The sequence below is a fragment of the Dermacentor silvarum genome, chromosome 4, assembly GCF_013339745.2.
Source record: "Dermacentor silvarum isolate Dsil-2018 chromosome 4, BIME_Dsil_1.4, whole genome shotgun sequence".
Lineage (NCBI taxonomy): Eukaryota > Metazoa > Arthropoda > Arachnida > Ixodida > Ixodidae > Dermacentor > Dermacentor silvarum.
The window spans coordinates 70662558-70683364 of record NC_051157.2 but is presented as its reverse complement, the minus strand read 5'-3'; the positions used below and the strand labels follow the sequence as shown (position 1 = coordinate 70683364).

The following is a 20807-nucleotide window of genomic DNA, read 5'->3' as shown; positions in this document are numbered from 1 at the left end:
CCGACGGGCCGGGGCGATCGGACACAGACGGCGACGACTAGATTGGCAATGGCCCGTCTTTGACACAGACCCCTACGTTCACGCAAAGCGCACTGTCGTCGATTGATTTAATGCACGCTAAATTATTGCCGCCAGTGTTCGCGTAGCAGCCGGACGCGATGCGCACCGCACTTGTGAACCTAAAACTTCCGCGAAAGCAAGTGCAGCTTCCTGACCACCGCGTTTCCGACTCGTGTTCTGACCAAGGAGGCTTATTGGTTCCGACTAATCGCCCCGAGATCTTTTGAGTGGCGCCCTCTCGCGTGTAACGTCAACCCGCTGCAGCCACTGTACCGCTGCCATGGCGCGCGCGGACTTGCAAGCTGTCGGCCGTCCTCCGCACGAGTTTTTGAAAAGCGAGTCTGCAGGTTTTTCGACCAGTGTGTACGGAGTGTTCCAGGACCCCGTGTCGCAGAAAATCTGGCATCGGTGTCGACATTGGCGCTCGCGGCCTAGAAAATCATCCCCAACCATGCAGGCCCTCCAAATATATTTAGGTATCATTTATGTTGCTCATACCTTGTCTTGCATTCTTGGCAAAGCTATTCCTCGGAATTTTGAGAATGACAATCCACAAACAAATGTCATGAAACAAAACACCCACAGCACAATGTTAAATCTTCTCAGACTGAAATATTAAAAGTACGAAACAAAAACGGAAACCTGAAAATTATCCAAGAAGCTGCGTTTCTACCAGAAAGCTCGCCTTCGTGCATAGCGTTCGCCGCCAGTGTTTCCCGGTAACCATTACGGTTGCTTATGCTGCAGTTGACGGGAAGCGTGAGAAGCAGTCAGGGATCTTTGAATGCTATCGCGTTCCACTCTTAAAAGCGAAGCTTAAGCGTCCTCCCAATTTTTTCCCTGCGAAATCTAGCCGAGTAGTCGTCACCACGCTGCGTGTGGATTGCTCGTGGCGTCGTCTGTTAGTCATCAGTGTGTAGGGTTACAGTCTTCTAGAAGCTTTTCTAGTACACTGTAGCAGGGTGTCGGAACGAAATGTTTTTCGTTCTGGTTTTAGTTTAGGTCCGGTTTTGCTCCGGAACGAGGAGAAAAAATTATCCTTATCGGATAACGATTTTGGTTCGCACGGAAAAAATTTCGAAGCAAGGTAACGATAAAAACATAGTATTTATTTTTCTCAAAACTTGAGAATAGCTTTCTCAATATTTATGTTTGTCAATATATTTCTCAAATATTTTTCTGTCAATTTATTTGTCTATGCGCGTGGTATCAATTTTGGACGTGGTTTGATACAGTAGCGCGAATGCAATACGGCAGACGACGAGGGCTTGCAATAGGGTTTTTTTTTTTTTTTTTTTTTACCTACTTTTCGTGCAGGCTCGTGTAGACGAGTGTAGTGCCGGGCAGAGGCTATGACCTCGTGTGCTGCACTTCGCTCGCTGGGCTGTAGCCAATCAGAGTAGAATGCGCGTCATCATCTGCATCGGCAAACGAAAAGCGCCTGACTCCGTACTTCGTCTGACTTCTCACTTACTGGCATTCAGACCTTTGCCTGAAATTAAACGCCAATGCACGAGTTTCCTTTCATCAACAAATTAGACAAACTGCGGCGAAATGCATCGCGACTGCGCAGTGCAGAGTCTGAAACAACCCGCACCACCTGTGAGCAATATATTTTTATCTTCTTGGAAGATTAGCTCACCTTTCTCTGTGACGCATGGTCCCGCCAGCACTTCGTTACCGTCATTGTAGCGAATATTCACTATCGTCGCCATGGAGTAAGGAAAGTAACTTTGTTCCTTCCACCATGATCGTCGCTATATCAGCGCCGACAGTCACAGACAAAATGGCGCCACGCGTTTGCAACGCCAGCCTGCTTGTTTGTCGTCTGCTGCCTACACACTCATCGAAACCGCAGTGTAGAAAATGTAGTTTTCATGCTACACTACAGCTATAAAAAATGGCTTCGTGTAGGTGGGCGGAGCTACACTTTTCTACACCAAGTAAAAGATGGCGGCTTCCTACACTAGCTACACTCGTGTAGCCAGTGTAGGTAAAGAAAAAAATAGCCCTAATAGTTTATTCGTCTTCGGTGAGGCCGTCCTTGCTTCGCGCTATTATGAATTAGTCTCAGAAGCAGCACGTCGTCTCAGATCTCAGAAGCAGCCCGTCGTCGAATGTACTCGCCGAATGCAAGACCTTTGTTCCGATAAAACAAGCTTGAACGATAAAGCTTCGGTAAAAAAGCGTTGTACCGATAGAAAGCGAAACGATCCCTTCAGCGCGCAAGCCCTGGGTTTTGCTACGATGGCGATCTGCTAGTGCACCGACCGGCATACTTATTTTAGTGGAGCGCTGCCTGCGACACGCGGGCACGGTAGTAGAATAGGAGAGGTGGCCAAACGGTAACAAAGCGTTGTACCAGTAGAAAACGAAACGATGATCCCTTCAGCGCGCAAGCCCCGAGTTTTGCTACAATGGCGATCTGCTAGTGCACCGACCGGCACACTTGTTTTAGTGGAGTGCTGCCTGCGACACGCGGGCACGGTGGCCAAACGGCGCCCCTCCGCCAACGCGCCGCGCATGACGCGATGGCTCTCGAGCTGCCGGCGCTTTGCGTGAGGTGTCAGCAGGGATAGTCTGGGCCCATTTCTGCGCTCCGCCGTACTTGAAAGTACGTAGCCGGCGGGCGTCGCGAGCATTCAAACTGTATTTTTACGTCTCCGAGTTTTGAGAAAGAGCTTCGCGTCATAGTCGGTTGTTGGGGACTGCCGCCTTTACCCTTGAACCAAAAATCCATCAAAAATATTTCGATTTCACTCCACAACAAAATAATGTTTCGGTTACGTTTTCGTTCCGGTCAAAAATATCGTTTTTAACACGAAAGTGTTTTATGCCGGTGTCGGCGATTAACTTCCTTTACGGGATGTAACGGATGTGACGTTCGGCGCCAACGTGTAAAATAAGTTTTAAGGCGAAATCTGTTTCAAGGTAGCGTCGCGAGGTACAGAAAATATCACGTGACGATTAGCGGTTTTTTTAACGATTGATTAGTGATTGGATTAGGGTGCATTAAGGAATATTAGGGTAGATTAAGGTTGATTAAAGTCGACTAAGGTGACTGGGCAGGCCATGTAATGCGTAGGGTACTTAACCGGTGGACCATTAGAGTTAGCGAATGGGCGCCAAAAGAAGGGAAGTGCAGTCGAAGACGGCAGAAAACTACGTGGGGTGTTGAAATTATGAAATTTTCAGGTGGAAATTGGAATCAGCTAGCGCAAGACAGGGGTAATTGGTGACCGCAGGGAGAGGCCTTCGTCCTGCAGTGGACATAAAAATAGGCTGCTGATGATGATGGGGTATTCAGGAGGATTAAGCTGAATTACAATAGGCTTTACAAGGCTTTCGCCTTCGTGTCTTTTAGGCGATAGCTAAGGACACTTTGGACTTTACAGAGTTACTATATATGGCTCCCTCGGCGAGCCGTAGGGAGCATGTACAGTTGCTCTAGACTTTAGTAGACAAGGATGGCACCATAGGCGGAAAGTTTTCATTTTTCTGAGGGGGGGGGGGGGGGGCTGGCCAGCTTTCCGAACGCCACCCATATATATATATATATATATATATATGTAACCTTTAATAACAGTTACACTGGAAACTTCGTGTGACGCCGAAAGATTGTTCACTGAAGTGACGATCTTATATGAGTATTTGCAAGACCTCAGAGTAGGACCCGAGGACCAGGAGTGGGCCGTCCAGCGGGCCAGGGCCATTGCCGAGGATCTCGAAAGATTTTTCCCTGGCGATGGACCCCTGGCAGCCTAGCCCTGGGCACCAACAGCCTTAACCACTGGACAAATAAAGTTTATTCTTATCCTATCCTCAGAGTAGGAGACAATCCAGTTTTACAGCCTCAGTCCCCTAGCACCGCCAAGAGACTGGCGTCTCTTGGTTTCGCCATGCGACCAGCGGATTCAGTTAAACACGTTAGCAAGATACATGTGTTTTGCGCGTATTAAGTCGCACAGGTACACATCTATGAAAAAGCAATGTAACGCCTTGCAAAATATTTAATACAAAAGGTACAATCAAGAAATCTTTTCCTGACAAAAGGCCAGTTATTGAGAAGATCAGACATAACATATATAAACATTAAACGATATATAACAATTTCTGAACACAACTTATGACTAGAATTATTAGCATAAGTATAATGTGATTCCATAATGCCATAATTTCATTACATGTGAAAGCATGCCTTATGCCACTGATTTCGTTTACTTTCTGGAGGCAGAACAAAGGATTATAGAGTAAAAATTATCAGGTGCCCAAATAAATAAACTATTAACAAATAAATAAATAAGACAGCGAAATCTCAAAAGCGCGAAAGGACTCGATTGCAAATATAGGAACAACGTGGGTTGTGTTATTGAGAGGCAAATGCAGCATACGACGAATAAAAATTAATAAGGAAAATGCACAGATAGACTAGGGAGTTTTACAAATAGCGCAACCCCGTGTCTTTTCTTACCCAAATAGCCTCACTCTGCTTGCGTTGTTATGGACCCCATTTTCGTTCCTTTGTATAACTTTTTGCATTGTTTTCTATGCCAGGTGGGTTGCTTTGACTTTAAGTTGGTGCCTTTCTCTCTCCTATTAAATACATCAGTTCGTTGTCTGACGCGATGGTTTCACCATCATTGAAAAAGTGTTCGTTCGGGCACTTGATCTGGAAATGAAGTCGTCGGCAATCTTATTCAAATTGATTTTGCGGGAGAGTTTTGTGGGCGTGCAAAATTGCCAGATGATTCAAACGGGTTTGTTCAGTCGTCGACCGCAAGTACATTTTCAGTCACCGAAGGCAAGAAAAGGACCTCTCTGATGTAGTCGACGAGACCGGCATGGCCAACGCAATTTTTTTTAGCTTGACCATTTCCGGCAAAAGGTTTCGCAGGTGTTCGCCCTTGCCCCCCGTAAACATGTGCACGACGTCCCCAAATGTGTGCAATGATTCTGACCTTTGCTAGCTTAAAATGTCAATCAGCATATCTCTGTGCAAAATCAGGCGTCCTGGTTCAAGCTCGTCACCGTAGAACTATGTTATATATGCTTCGTCTTCCTTTCCTATGGCAAGCTGCTCAATGTAGGACTTATGCTTCCACATATCAGGTGGATACCTGTTGTTTAACGAAGACAGCACTGTGTCAAGTACTTCATAAAACCTCTGGCGGTATATGTTACTCGCTGATGGAAACAAGCGAGCTGAGGAACCTTCTTGATAGCGGCGTGGAGTCTTCTTTCGCCTAGCGGCTAGAACACACGGTTCCTCAGCTTCTACTTTTCCTGCCTCTGCCATACATATGTGGGTCAGGCGCTTCATTTTGGAGTTGATCTGCGCCGAGTCCAAGCTTGGGCCATCCGAGATGGCTGGTCCCTTCACGTGCGCTGTCTCCCCGCGCGCTTTAGTGTTATGTTTCCGCTGGTGCTTATACGGTGAAAAATACGCTTCCTTTTCTGCATCAGACTGGTTCTGGCGAAGTACTGATAAGCGAGGTGCCCACTATTGGTTTTGTCGTTGGTGCTCATGCTGTGTTTGTAGCCGGTGCACATTGCAACGTCCGCATCCGTGGTAGAAGCGAGCTAGACGCCTGTTTTCTATTTCTCCTTTTATTGCGACAGCAATTGTACCGACACTCCAGGCAAATTTTCGCTGCGGCCGCCATACACTACAGGTGCGAGAAAAAGGCCGTAACGCTGAGCCGTAGCCCTTGATGGACATTATCTTCCCACGCGCTCAATATTCGGGTTAGTTGGACGTCACGTGATCAAATGCGCGAATGGGGAGGAGAGCATGCGTCTTCTCATCTAGCCCTGCCGCAGCTGCAAATTACTGTGTGTGGTTGACGCTTACGCTGCCCACGTGCCGTATCCAATTGTTGGTAATCATTGGGGGGGTGCAATGATCAAGGGCGAGGAGGGATGGCTGTGAACTTCATGCACGCTGTCTTCCTTCTTAGGATGTTTTTCCGTACCCCAAGTGTTGCTCATTGCATAGCCTAAGTTAAGAGACGGGGGTAATTGGAGATCGCTGACAGAAGCCGTCCTGTAGTGGACATAAAAATATGCTGATGATGAATCTAATTTTCGGAGTCGCAGTGAATTGCATGGCTGTACGAACCGTTTGCCCCTGCTGCCGGCGTTCATCATAATGCCAACATTGTGATAGCGACTGCTCGTGGTCATCCAGCAGGATATTTACAGGTTTATATGGTCCGTTCGTTGCATGATGTTTGTTATTTTAATTAGTGAGTAAATGTTACTAAAATTCATATAGGCGATATAACCAACGTACAGACTCGTGTGAGGGCCGCACTTTTTTCCCGCAATTTTTACGAGCCTTACAAGGGACCAGGCCAGTTTATCCAATTTTTCCAACTACGAGTATGAAATCCGCCGTAAACCTCCGCGATCGCCACCTCTCGCCATCTATATTCGTGTACAACTTTAGAAGGCAGCGGCATTTGCCCCTCAAAGAGGATGCACACGAGCATCCACCAATGGGCATGCACTCTAGACTGATGTCATGAGCGGGACGGCCGGTGACCCCGCCGTCGGAGGACATGGCAGCCCGCGCTTCGAGCTGGGCCGAGTCGCGTCAGCTGGACTATTTCTTTAGTCGCGGTGGAAATCGGCTGCTGTGCTTCAGTGGTCAGGGCGGGGCTAGGGTGGTTAGAATTCTAGCCACCCTAGGCGGGACGCACCTCTCCTGTCTTCTTAAGTTATTACCGACTTTTTTTTTTATATAGTTGCGACGTGCGAAAGTACGTTGCGCGGGAAAATTCACAATGGAGCGCGATCGGATTCGTGCTGAACGCGATTGCTTCTCGGTTGGATTAAAAAAAATATTTGCTTTCAAGTTGGGGGTGTGGCACTTACACGGATTTATACGGGAAGAATCTTTTTCGTGTAATTGTCTAATGCTTCGCTATCATCAATACTGCTTCGCCTTTCCGGCAAAACTGCAGCCTCTTTTTTTAGAAGCTCTGCTGCGCATGACTGCTATTGATTCTGATTTCGAGTGAATCCGGCTTGACCTCACATCGGTTACTAAGTTAATTATATATATTTATGGCCTCTGCATGCACACTGCGATGTTTCCAACAAGAATAAATGTTGTAAATTATTAGGGTTTTTTTTTTTTGAGTCGCTAGAATTACCTACAGGAAAGAGAAGCAATGCTGAGACACATATCATTCACGTGTATTTCACACACCTTTGATGAAAGACTCTGCCAAAGGGGTCACTGAGTCTGCAGGTCTTTTTCAGTGTCAAAAAAGTGCGCAAAGCAATTTGTAGCGAGTTGAACATACAGCAATATATTGATTCTAATAATTGATAGTTGGCTACCTCTTTCTCTTTCAAAATATCCTAAATTTTGGCCTGTGTACACATTGAAACATAATGTGTCTGTGCATGGTGTTCACACTTGAAATTAACATAACATGTTGAAGTGAAAAAATACGGATGAGGGAGCCGCCGTTGGTGCTTCGAATGCGCTTGTTTTCCTATTGACAGGATTTTCAGACAAAGCGAAATTATGAATAAAAGCCCCCCCCCCCCTCGACTCCGGAGGGGGCCCGAGCCCCGGAGCCCCCCCCCCCCCCGTAGTCGGCACCTATGGATGGCACCTAGAAGCGGTGAAGCGAAGCACTGCATAGTGACACTAACGAGCGCCGACAAGGAACGCTACGGTAGTCACATCGCAGCGGAGGCTCCAACGCAGTATGCCTGATGCTGGCACTTTCTGCGCATGGTTTGTCTATCGTGTCGGATTAGCCTGTGGCACCTCGGAGTGCAGCTTCAACATGCATCAGCAGTGCTTACACGCTGCCTACTGCTTGCGATGCTTGCTCGCTTGCAATGGCAACTAAGAAAACTGCTGCAAATCAACTGACTGCCCAAGACACCACGGAGTCGGACCAAAATGCTCGTACCGTAGCCGAAACGACTCGGCAGTTGGACGCCGCGCGTCAAACAAACCTGTAACACGGTCGCCAGCCCGCAAATCGTGCGCCTTTCCCTGCAGCGGACAGCGAGTTCACGAAGCAAACATGCAACACCATCTGTGAAGACACGTTTCACTTTCATGTTCTACCAATTCCTATGAAACAGGGATAATCTATATTTTTTTCCCCCGTTTTTGTTTTCGTTCCGTTCCGACACACTGTCAGTGTGCATACGTGCGTGTATGGTTTTGGTTTCTCGCCATTGCTGTTCCGTTTTCATGGCACACTCAATTATTTTTGGGCCTTTTTGACAATGAACTGCGGCATTTGGCTTTCAGCTACGGTATGCGCTGTAATAGTGTGCTTGTCTGTTCAGCACATGCTGCGTGTTCAGTCGCACACTCCGTTTGCCACAGACATTACGATTTTGTTGCTGCCCAATGCTTGATGCCATTCTCGAAACTAGGTGGTGAATTTGGTCCGTTAATGCATGCACTGCTTTAGCAGCATTGCAACAAAATGCAGTCTGGAACATCAGATACAAGGGCGGACAAAATTAGTGGGTAAAGCAAAATTACGTAGTCCTGGTGCTGCAGTACTGACTTTCGCATAATTTCAAATTACAATGGATTACTTCCACTGACACAACTCGCCCTTGCATGTTAGCCTTTGCTTCCTTGCTCCTACCGTGGTTAGCGTACACTTTCCCCGAGCTAGATTCGTCCAGCGATGATAATTAGTACTATCGTGTACAAAAAACAAGCAACAACAATTTTGCTTTGTAAGCAGGTTATACCTGTTCGAAACTAAAACAAGAAAATTAATAAGTCTAGGTTTGCTGGAAACTATACTAATAAATTGCTGGAGCGCTAAACACACAGAGAAGGAGGGGGGGGGGGGGGGGGGCAGACGCATAAAGGCGAAATTTTTACAAGCTTCTCTGCATTTACCATGTTTATTATTACGCTGATAAAATAATATTTTTCGAGTGATTTCCGGTAGTCAGAAAGTGCGTTGAACGGACACCGTTTTATGCTAACCTAAACATTTTTTTTTTTTCCTGCATTAGGAAGTGGTGGTGATACCTATTTGCAAGAAAATAGTGCAAAGCATGCTTGACAATTGGGAACGAGAGCATGTGGTGCCCCGCTAACGTTCAAGGTAAACCGCTTCTTAATAACGAGACTTTTGTTGTCAGAAAATGTTTTACACTTGCAAACCCAAGTTACTGTAATTACGAGCGAAATGTGAAATTCACATTCAACTGCAATGCCGCTTTGTCAACACGTGAGCACTGCGATCGTGCTTCATTTCCAAAGCTACGTAGACTCTAATTTAGTGGCTGGGCGCGATGTTTTGTGACTGAGTCACGAGATCGTGTCCCTGCCCGCGAGAATATGGGGCCATATGAAAAATAAAAATACACGTGAAAAGTTTATTCTGAGATTTTACATACCAAAACCACCACTTCCTAGGCACATAGTAAAGGGCTCCGGATTAATTTTGACCACCTGTGGTTCTTTACCATGCACCTAAATCCAAGTACACACGAGCGTGTTTGCAATTTGCCCCCATTTAAATGAAATCCGCTGAAGAGGTCGAATCAGCGACCTCGAACTAAGCAGCGCAACACCAGATCCACTGGTCGATCACATAGGGTGGTTATATGGAAGATACATATTATATAATATACAAGGTTTTTGTCTTCATAATGCTGGCAATATTATAACTAACACTAGGAAAAAAATCAGTAGCCCCTCCCCTGGCGAAGCTTGCGTGTTTTTCTTTGGTGTTTCTCCGAACGAATTGCACTGACGACTACCACGTAGTGCTCGAACCACAACCAATCACACGTGCACTGCAGCTGGCTCCGAAGTTCCAGTTGAGAAACTCACGTTGAAACCTGGCAGTCGCACCGGGGAAGTTGCCGAGGCGTGCACCACCGTTGTCAGGCTCCTGATGGGCTAGACGATGCTGACGCTTGGCCTCAACATCGCGCTCCCGCAACTCGGCATCGGCGCGGCCTCCCCATTACGACAACAGAAATGAAATTCTACGCTGGAATGATTAGCGACAATGCAGCCAGCTTTGGAAGCAGACAATGATGAACGCGGGACCAGTGGCACGAGCGCGCGCCGAGCACGTGCCGCGTTCAGCTCTGAGAGCAGCTGGTTTTTTTACACCTGCGCAGGCTAGCGTATACAAGCTTCGCTTGAAAAATACACATGGTAATTGGAGAGCGCTGTGCTATGCGGGCACGCAGTCGGAGCGCGAGCAAACGCATGAAAATGACGCTATTCTAGCCGGAGCGTAGCAGTCGACACAGGCGAGTCCTCCCTCCGACGTCACGGAAACGCCATTGGCAGCGTCGCCATCGGTAGCACACGAGGCCAATAGGTGATGTTAAAACCCGACGTCTATGACGTGTTTCTGGCTCCCGCAATCGCGTCCGGTGCATTCAAACGGTAAAAGCAACCAATTATGATGAGCTCGTGCAAAAGCTTTAACTTAAGACCTGCATTTTAAGTCCAGAGGGAGCTACACTATAAGCCATAGATTTGGACACCACCTATTTCAGCGCGCCTAACGCTTGACCCACTGTTTATAAGTATAAATAAACATATTTTTCACAGCCTACTTTCTACGTCTATTTTTTAGTGCAAGTGGCAAATTTGGTTTCGGAGCTACAAAGGTATGTTCAGCAGCTTTCTTTCTTTTTTTTTTTTACGACCAGTCGAGATATAGTTATCGGTTATAACGATCGGATTTTTCTTTCTATATATCGTTAAAAGTGGACGGCACTGTAATTGTTTAAATGAAAGATGAAGTCACAAGCAACTGACAGTACCGAGCAGACCCTTGCTAAAAATAAAGCACAGTACCAATTCTCTCACTGATTAAGTCACAAGAACCATGGTGTCATGCGTGTGAGAATGAAAAGAGAAGCAATTATTTGCATATTTTATGCAAAAGTTCACAAAACAGCTTGTTTTACTATGCGCACGGCTCTCGCATGCAGTCATCTGCTACAGCTAACACGAGACATCCCCACAGCATGCTACTGCCTCAATACGCCACCGTAGCCTCGATGTGCTTCGCAACTCAAATGAACTGCAGGGGGCTCTGCGAAATCTGGCCGCATCTGGCTACACTGTGCAACATGCGGATGCACAGTCTGGTCCGAGGTCTCCGCCTCGCTAGAGTATCTAGTACACTCTACCCTCGCCGCAACCGTTGTGTTTGATGATTTTCGGGCAGTGTGATGCCAGTTTGTGCAGTTTTGTGGAAGGAAAGCGGTTAGCTGACACCAAGCACATCACTTTAGCCGATCTGAGAGAGGCACAGTAGGTAATGAGGCTGAAGTGGTCGCACGGTGTGTGCAAAGCTCTGACACGACAGCCAGAGCTTTGCATTTCGATAAAAATCGATGTATTCTTGAACCCATGGTCGCGAAACCGAAGTACTCGTGCACTGCTGGATTGCCGGAAAAGTACAAGCATGTTTCTGATGCTTTGATTCCCTGTTAAGGCGCAGATAGATAGTCCGGTGTTTCAGTCTGAGATTCCGTCGTGAAGGCGGCCTGAAGGGTCCTTTAAATTTGCCAGCCAACACATTGCGCGGTGGTCGCTTACAACTTTGAAGGGCCTACCTTATAGATAAGGCCAGATTTTTACAGTAGCCAAAATGATGGCAAGACATTCCCCTTTTCCATCAAAGAATAATTGACTTCGGCTTTCGACAGAGGGTGGCTAGCCTAAGCTATGACCCTTTCTAGCCCGTCTTTCCTTTGGACTAACAATGTGCTGAGGCCTACACTAGTTGCGTCAGTGTAATTTTGGTATCGGCGTCTTTGTCGAAGTGTGCGAGTACTTACAGTGACTGCAGGCACCGTTTGAGTTCACGAAACGCTTCGACTTGTGGCAGTTCCTACTTGAACTTAACGTCAGATTTCGTTACATGTGTAGATTGAAAGGCCTGGCAATGCGTGAAGTCTAACAAACCTGTAATAGGCACACAGGTCGAGAAATCTGCACACTGCCTTCTTGTCGATGGGCTGCTAGAACTTTGTGATGGCAGCCATCTTCTGTGGGTCACCAGGACAGACTCCAAACTTGCTGATGACGTGGCACAGGAACAGCAAATCTTCATATGGAAAGCACCACTTTTCCCGTTTCAGGGCGAGCCCGGATGCCTTGATTGCATCTAGTACTGTGCTAAAGCGCCTCAGGTGTTCGTCGAAACTGGTGGTAAAAACAATGACGTCATCCAAGTACACAAGGCAGGTCTGCCACTTCTAGCCAGCCAACACTGCCCATGATGCACTGGAATGTTGTAGGTGTTGAGCAAAGCCAAACAGCATGACCTTGAATTCAAAGAGACCGTCCGGCATAATAAATGTGGTCTTCTCTCGATCCCTCTCGTCCACTTCAATTTGCCAGTAAATAGTCCCGAAATCTATCGATGAAAAATACTAATAAATTAGAGTCGGTACAAGGCATCGTCTATCCATGGAATACGGTATACATCCTTCTTCACGATTTTGTTCAGGTGCTGATAATCAACGTAAAAATGTAGAGCTCCATCCTTTTTCTTCACCAGGACTACAGGAGATGCCCATAGGCTTTTCGATGGCTGGACGATTTTGTCATGCAGCATTTTATAGACTTGTTGCCTTAAAGCTTCAAGTACTTGCGTCAAAACTCGGTACAGGCTCTGACAAAGATGTCGAACACATTCTTTGGTTACTATGCAATGTTTAGCAACTGGTGTTTGTCGAAACCTTGAAGATGATGAAAAGCAGTCCTTGTATTGCTGGAGGAGACCTTTGACCAGTGCTTGTTCACCCCTGGAAAAAGTCAGATTAATATCAAAGACTGGTGCAGGAACATGGGCCGTCGTTGTAGGTTCAGTAGAATCCAAGAGGACAAGCATCTAGCTGACTGCTATAACTTCTCCCACATAATTACATGCAATCCTCATGCCCTTGTTCAGTGTTCAAACTCCTGGCTGAAATTTGTCACCAATACCAGCAATTTTCCTCGGCGCAATTGCACAATTCTCCGTGCGACAGCAATTACAAGGTCAAGCAGCTGTTGGCCGCTTTTGACAATGCCTTCCATGTCTCCCGTGCCTTCTGCGCTGACAGAAATTATCATGCTCACGCAAGGCAGAATAGTGACTTGATCTTCAAGCACACTCAAGGTACAGCGACTTGGAGAACTCTCCGGCGGTACTGCTGGGTCTTCGGATAGCATTATCAACTTGGACTTCAGGTTGACGATTGCACCGTGTTGGTTCAGGAAGTCCATGCCAAGAATTACATGTCGTGAGCACTGTTGTAGGATAACGAAGGTCGCAGGATAAACGGAAATTCTTGCCATGCAGATTCCAGTCAGCATTATTAGGTCTCCTCCAGCTGTCAAAATTTGAGGGCCTTCCCATGCAGTCTTAACTTTCAACTGCGCAGTGAAAGGTCCACTTATAACTGAAGAGTCGGCTTCTGTGCTTTCAAACCAGATAGGCACATCTTGCGCTGAGCGATAATCTTTAACATTTGTTAGACAAAGAAAGGTGGTCACTGTAAAAGATACACAGTACTCGTGGCTACTTATCACCTTAAGGTATCAGAATCCATGAAAAAGACTGATATACATTCTGCTTCTCCGAAATGTTCTCATGCAGTATGCCCAGTTCATAAATCCATGTACATGCTTTTTACAATTTTTTTTAGCAATGCACTAATTCCCATGGAACAGCTCTCAATAGCCTACTTTGTTTGCATTTATTTCAACTCATCAAAAGACTCTTAATAGCCACATTCGGCACAACTAAAAGCCCTGATGTTTTCAAGAGGTCATAGGCTGCGATGCGTGCGAGTTTGCTGACACCATTCTTTGTCTGAAATGCTGCCAAGCTTCTGAAGTGTGGTTACAACACAAAGTTACTTTTGATTCTTCCTTATGAGAGGGCAAGATATACACATGTAACTTACCGCGAATGACAGTGTTCAGCAAGACACAGAAGCAACATCGGAACCAGTCACAAGCTGTTTTTGCTTCTGTATGCAGCTGGTATTATCTACCAGATTGCAGCGGCTGTATTTAGACAATCTATTCTTGCTTTCTTATCACATCCGCCGAGCCAAGTGGCTGATCCCAATGATAATAGCGACATCCCAGCCAACGACAAAAATCAAAAGTACTAAGAATTAAAATTCTTACAAAATATGGTCCCAGGTGGATGAATCCATTGTTGGGAACTACGCCAAACAGACTATCGGCGTCTTGTCAATACCCCTAGATATTGCCACAGAGATGCAGATTCCCTTAGTTCCTTCCAAAAACCCTACACCTAGAAATTGATCCCAACCGTTGGGATCACTGTCTCTGTAGGTCTGAAGTTTCCAGCAGATCATGGTTAATAAGTTGCAGGCCGATTTTTCAGGCCTGCTCGATTATTCAAACATCCAGCACCGCCCCTTCCTAATGTAAATAGAAATTTAAGTTTTCACTCGATTTTTCGGACATGATCTGCACGAGCAATGTCGTAAAAATGGCAGCCATGAAGAAAGTTGGTACCATTCAGGTTGACCCCCATACTCTTGCTTTCGTTCACGAGGTGATTTGTCAGCTTTCCGAGAGCCATGATGACACATTTCAGTCTGCTGCAGTCTCAATCTATGGCTACCATAGATCATGGCTTCATGTGCGATCACTCATCCAACTACTGAGAACACCCTCAACAGAACATCAACACCCCATCTATGCAAAACCACTTTCTTGCATATTCATAAGTAGATAAACTATTTCAGCAATGACATTTCTGTATTGCAAACAAGGTGCCCATACAGGCACTGAAACATCAATTTCGTTGTTCGTCAATGACAAGATTTGTAATCGTTTATAACACTAGGTAATGCAACCCCCAGGGCCGCAGTGAATACTTTGCTTTTAATACAAATCAAAATTTTATGCTATTCGGCCCTGCAAGTTATAAACATGCTGGTGCTTTGGCAATTCCAAGGTCAGAAACCACCACACAGCAAGCACAATGGGTTAAGGCCCTGGGCATTCCATTTGGTGACACTGCTGCCTCATTCTGTGAATAAGCAACAACAGCACACTGACCTTAGACAGATTATGCTTGATACAAAGGAAGTTGTAGCAGTAAGAAAACAAACTAAAAGACATCTCTATTCAACAAACATGCCTGAAAAATCGTCGATTAAGAACAGAAAGAATGAAGAGGCAGAAAGTTCAATGAAAGTTGATCCTATTTAGCTTACTATTTAGGGGGGGACGCCGCACTGCGCTGTTTTCGGAGCTCATCCAGAGAAGGACCAATGTATCCGTCTTTGCGGGAGCAGCCGAGTCTTCATCTGAAACACAGCGCAAGACATCAAAATGCTACAGCAAAGATATCGCAAGGGACGTGCGTCTAACATGATCAAAAAGGTCGCGCAAGAAAGCTAACGCATTGCTATAAAATTAGGAATCGGCTGTTTCCGTCGTTCACCGTAAGTTTAAACTAAAGGCAAGCACCATGCACCGACTGTAAAACCCTTCGTTTATAACAAGGGAAAAAAACCAACGAACAGCAACAATAGCATACTATTCTACAGTTTGTCAAACCGCGCAGACACGGCCCTACCCGGTGTATATAATAAGCACTTCATAGTTACCGAACCTACCGGTCTGCCAGGAGCTCGACACCTCAGTATGGGCCATGGTGGTGATGTCTCTTCAGGAACTAAAGACCGATCTGCTAAGCTACGGGCAGACAAAAGTGTTTTTAAGCGTGTGTGGACGCAAGTAAAAAATCATTTTGTCGATGCATAATAATATACTGGTCAGTATACCTGCTGAGCGGCGCCAAAATGTGTCCAGGACATCATTTTACGGTTCAACCGAACCGCGACAAGCCGACTGCAGTGATTGTGTTCAAGGTAAACAATTCTGAGTGCTTGTAGGCCAATCGCTTGAATATTACCTTACCATAACGCAACACAGGTAAAGAGTGGTCAGAAGAATAAGCTATATCACACATTTATGCCAAACGTCTACAATGCCGGTGGAACTAAACTTCGAAACGGCACGGCCAAATTACAGAAATGACAAGACGCGCGAGAGATACTGGACATCCCACTTTTCATTCGATTGGCATTGCTCTTAATGGTGCTGTTCCATGCATTGCCTAAGCCATTCCAATAGCTACAGTCACGTCAAAAATTAGCGCGTAACAAGTGCGCGCTGCCACAAGCGCAGACACAAAGTCCGTAAGAGCATGTTCCATTTCGCGTTTTACGCACACTTTTACGTAAGCACCTGCGCGACCGACTTCACACACATGAGCCTGTCGTATCCCTACGAAAGCCATACAAGAGCGAGTGCAAGATCAATGTTGTGCCAGTTGTGCTGCGAAATCAACCGCTAGGTGTACGGCTTGCAATGTATTAAAAAATAATAATTCGATTAATTTAAGCGTGTTTTGTATTCTTATAATGCAGTAGTTAGACAATTAGGTTATTTTTTAGCTTTAGTATAGGTTTAGAGCTAAATTTGGTAAACATTTGTATAACATTTGCCTGAACATTCTAGGCAGCTTCAGAGCCTGGAAAGAAAAAGGCCGCAACGATCATCATCATCGTCATAAAAATAGCGGGAAAGACAAAAAAGTAACCAGACGGAAAGAAAACAGGGGCTAGGTAAAGCAAAATCTCGGTTGTGAAAAACCACGATGCAAGCACCGCTGGGCAATTCCAAAAGGTAGGTGTGAGCTATAGCTCCTTCGTACTTATGTTGGCGCCCTTACACTCGTGTATTTTTAGGAGGCAGGCATTTCATGCCCTAACGTGTTTGTGTCACGTCAAATAGTCATGTTTATCAAGCGCAGACGTTTGTCGAGCGCAAATAAACGTTCGTTAACTTAATAAGTAGTTTTTAATAAGTGGTAAGTCAACATAATAAGTGGCTGTTTGCTGTTGCGCGAGCTTGTGCAACAAAATATATGCGCCGTCGTTGTAACGCTTCCCATGACAAACGGTGCAGTCAAAGGATCCCCTAATATCTACGTGAATGAGCAGTCGTTTTTGTTTTGCCTTATTTTCCCATCTTTAGTGTGGTAACTTGCGTTGAATGCAAGTTCCGTTACCCGCAACACTCGAGCATGACTTAGTGATAGTAGAGTCTAGCGATAGCCATCGAAGCACTAGACGAACGTACACCTTTCGCAAGCGCAGTTATTTTACGCTGCACGACAGCTATTTCTGTAACGAAGCATGTTTCTCCGCTGGCCCGACCCAGGCTGAGTAGTATTTTGAGCAATAAAAAGAGAATACAGAGTGCACTGCAATGTAAAGTGTTTTGGAGTCCGTAAAATTAATCGCGGAAATAGTTTAATCTTTTTTTTTTTTTTTTTTGCGCTTTCTCAAGGCTTTAACAACGTTAGCCAACGCCGTTTCGATCACCGATGTTTGTCTGTTTGTCTACCTGTCCTGTGTGCCTCATCAATGGTTCTGTCTTAATTTGTGCCTTACTAACTGGCCCAAAATTCTACCCTTCTAAAAGTTATATAAAAACAAGTGTTTTGGCCCAAGGAACATTGGCCTTCACCCCCAGGTCACTCACCACTAAGGAACACCCCACTGCATTATATGATTATTTCTACAATAGAGTTGTTGGAACAAGCGCGACAAAGAAAAGGACGAAGCTCGTGCTTGGGACCACGCGGAACAGGCAACAACAACAACAGCAGCTAACCCACGGAGTCATTTCACGGTTTATTCATAATAAACCCTTTTCCTATGGAACGGGAGGCTTGATTTCCTTCAAGTGGTGCCGAAACTCATCGGAACAGCGAACTACATCGATGGTACCAAGGTAATCGCCTTCCTGCCTACCGATTCATCGTACCGACCTTTGGCTGCTCATCGCGGAGTCCAACCATGGAAGCGCTCAAGCTCAAGCGCAAAGCCGAGAGATCGCAGCTAACGCGGCTTATTAACGACATCGAATCAACGCTTAGCCAAGACAGTGTTACGGAAGAGCAGCTTTGCATCCTTAGCGAACGCCTCAATCATCTTCACACCGACTTGAGGGCAACTGACTCCGACATCGTACCTCTGCTCTCTACCATGGAAGCTGAAGCAGAGTTTGGTCGGGTTGTCGATTACAATCATCAAGCCACAGCGACGTCCGCGAAGCTCAAATACTGTATACATCAGATTCACGAATCACTCAACCGTACGTCATCGTCGACGTCAAACGAACCCGTTCAACGCACGCTGCAACCCGGTGTTCATCTTCCGAAGATCGAACTTATAAAGTTCAATGGTCGACCATCAATGTGGCCGCCTTTTTGGGAACAGTTCAACCAAGTGATCCACAACAACGGTGGCCTCACCGACGTCGACAAGTTCACCTATCTACGCTCAGTCTTGACCTGCGACGCGGCATTGGCGATCGCGGGACTTCCAGCAACTGCGAGCTGCTACAGTGATGCCCTGGACATTCTAATGCGGCGCTTTGCTAAGGACGACTTGCTCATTCAGGATCACATGCAGTGACTTATCGACTTGCAACCCGTTCGATCCCCCAATGACCTTCGTGGCCTTCGAAGCCTCTACGACACTGTGCAGTCCCAGACACGTGCCCTCAAGACTCTCGGAATATCGGAAGATAATTATTCTTCAATGCTCTACCCCATTCTCCTGAAATCGCTTCCTCACGATATTGTCCTCGATTTCAACAAGACCATCGCACGCCAGAGTTCCGAGAAAAGGGGAGGAGCTGGAAGCACTGGCGAACAAGCACAGCGCACCCAGCAACAGAAGGCGAGCATTAAGTCTTTGCTGCTTTTTATTCTAACAGAAATAGAGTCTCGAGAACGAACAGTCCTGCATGTTTCTGTACAAGAGGACGTGTTAAAGAGCAAAGATAAAGAATTTCGCACTACCGCGACATCCACTTCGCGACCTTTATCCTTAACGAAACAGCCGTGCCATCAACGCTCAACCACAGAGTCTTTGACCCAAGGTTGATGAAATCGACCGCCGGACCCCAGACATTCCCTAAACAGGTACAACTCGAGATGACTGGAACTGGCATGTCCAAACGGCTCATATACCTACAAACAGCTGTTGATTGGGCAGCCGGCCAGGATAGTAAAATGCTGGTTCGCGTTTTATTGGATGGAGGCAGCCAGCGCACTTTTGTGACCGAGCAATTGGCTGAGAAACTTAATTGTCAAGTTCTCGATCGCGAGTGTCTTACAGTAGGACATTTTGGAGGGCATCATGACGAGAAGACTTTCCGACGAGTGTCTATCACTCTGAGTTCAGTGCATAGTTGCGAGATCTGCGACCAATCCATTCCGCGACCGAGTGGAGACTTTACTGACAAGCTCGCGCACCAAGGTTATTACTTCACCGATAACGATCAAGCTGAAAGCCCAAAAGCTGTCGATGTCTTAATCGGCAGTGACTATTACTGGTCATTTGTCACGGGCAACGTACGGAATTTGGAGAACGGACTTAAAGCTGTCGAGACATCCTTAGGCTGGACTCTGCACGGACCAGTAGCCTCTTGTGCTACCATCACACACTGCAACGAGACAATAGTACTGAAAGCGGCAGTGGAAGAATTTAAGATCACCACAGATAATTACTGAGACCTAGAAATTATGGGGATTAAACCCGAGAGACATAACAAGACACAGGACGCAGACCCAGTTTTGGACTTCTTCAAAAGCACAGTCAAGATGGAGAATCGTCGCTACGTAGTTTCACTTCCATGGAAACCGACAATTCTCAACCACAACAATCGAGAAAACGCACAGACGCGTTTAAATCAACTTCTTCGAAAGCTACGCCAATGCCCTCAGCTTCTGCAAGAATATGATGCTGCCATACGTAAATACGCCAACGATGGTGTAGCCGAGAAGGTCACTGACGATAATACAGAAAACCCAGTGTATTATATGCCACACCATGCAGTAATCCGCGAGGACCATATTACAAGAGTAAGGGTGGTCTTCGATGCTTCTTCACATGAAAAAGGAGAGCTCTCGCTCAACGACAGCCTGTACTCCGGACCAAACCTCAATGCCGATCTCATAGGATTGCTACTTTGCTTTAGAAAGCATCGCATTGCTTTAGTAGCAGACATCGAAAAAGCGTTTCTGCAAATAAGCATCACCAGCACAGACCGAGACGCTTTGTGCTACCTGTGGTTGGAGAAAGCGCCCAAGCCAGATCAACCGTTGTCTAACGTTGGCATCTGGCGTATGACCAGAGTACCATTCGGCACGACCTGTAGTCCCTTTTTTTTCGCGGCGACCATCCGTCATCATCTGGATCAAGCGTCGTCTGCTTACCCCGAAACTGCAAAAAGGCTGTGGGGTTCCATATACGTTGACGACATTTTAACAGGAGCGGAGTCCGTTGAAGAGGCGTCCAAACTGCGGTCAGAAGCCACCGAGATATTCGCAAGTGCCTCTATGAAGCTACACAAGTGGGCTTCGAACGACCCACGCGTTCTTGGCACAGAATCGACGCAACCTCCGGAGTTACCTCTCGGACAACTGACAGGAGTACTGAAAGTCCTGGGATTGGTATGGCATCCTGACACCGACGTACTGTCGTTTAGTCTGGGAAACGCTATAGAGTTTGTTCAACAAAGAACTGATACCAAGCGGTTCATGCTACAAACGACCTCTCGCCTATACGACCCTCTCGGTATGCTGACTCCTTTTACAATAAGGATGAAGATATGTTTTCAAAACCTTTGGAGAAAAGGCGTTGAC

The 20807-nt window shown here is 46.3% G+C and overlaps 1 protein-coding gene across 5 annotated transcripts in view; it reads right to left on the bottom strand.

Annotated features, from left to right (window-relative positions):
- The window catches only part of LOC119450203 (transcriptional regulator ATRX-like), a 140049-nt gene that overhangs the window by 105359 nt on the left and 13883 nt on the right, over positions 1-20807 (bottom strand). For 3 of the 5 annotated variants that reach the window (XM_049665705.1, XM_049665706.1, XM_049665707.1), the window contains exon 5: positions 15292-15384. In XM_049665705.1, coding sequence (XP_049521662.1) covers positions 15292-15384 — 93 coding nt within the window. Of the gene's footprint in view, positions 1-15291; positions 15385-15696; positions 16413-20807 lie in introns of those variants that run through there. The other 2 variants (XM_037713589.2, XM_049665708.1) reach the window with 2 other exon arrangements.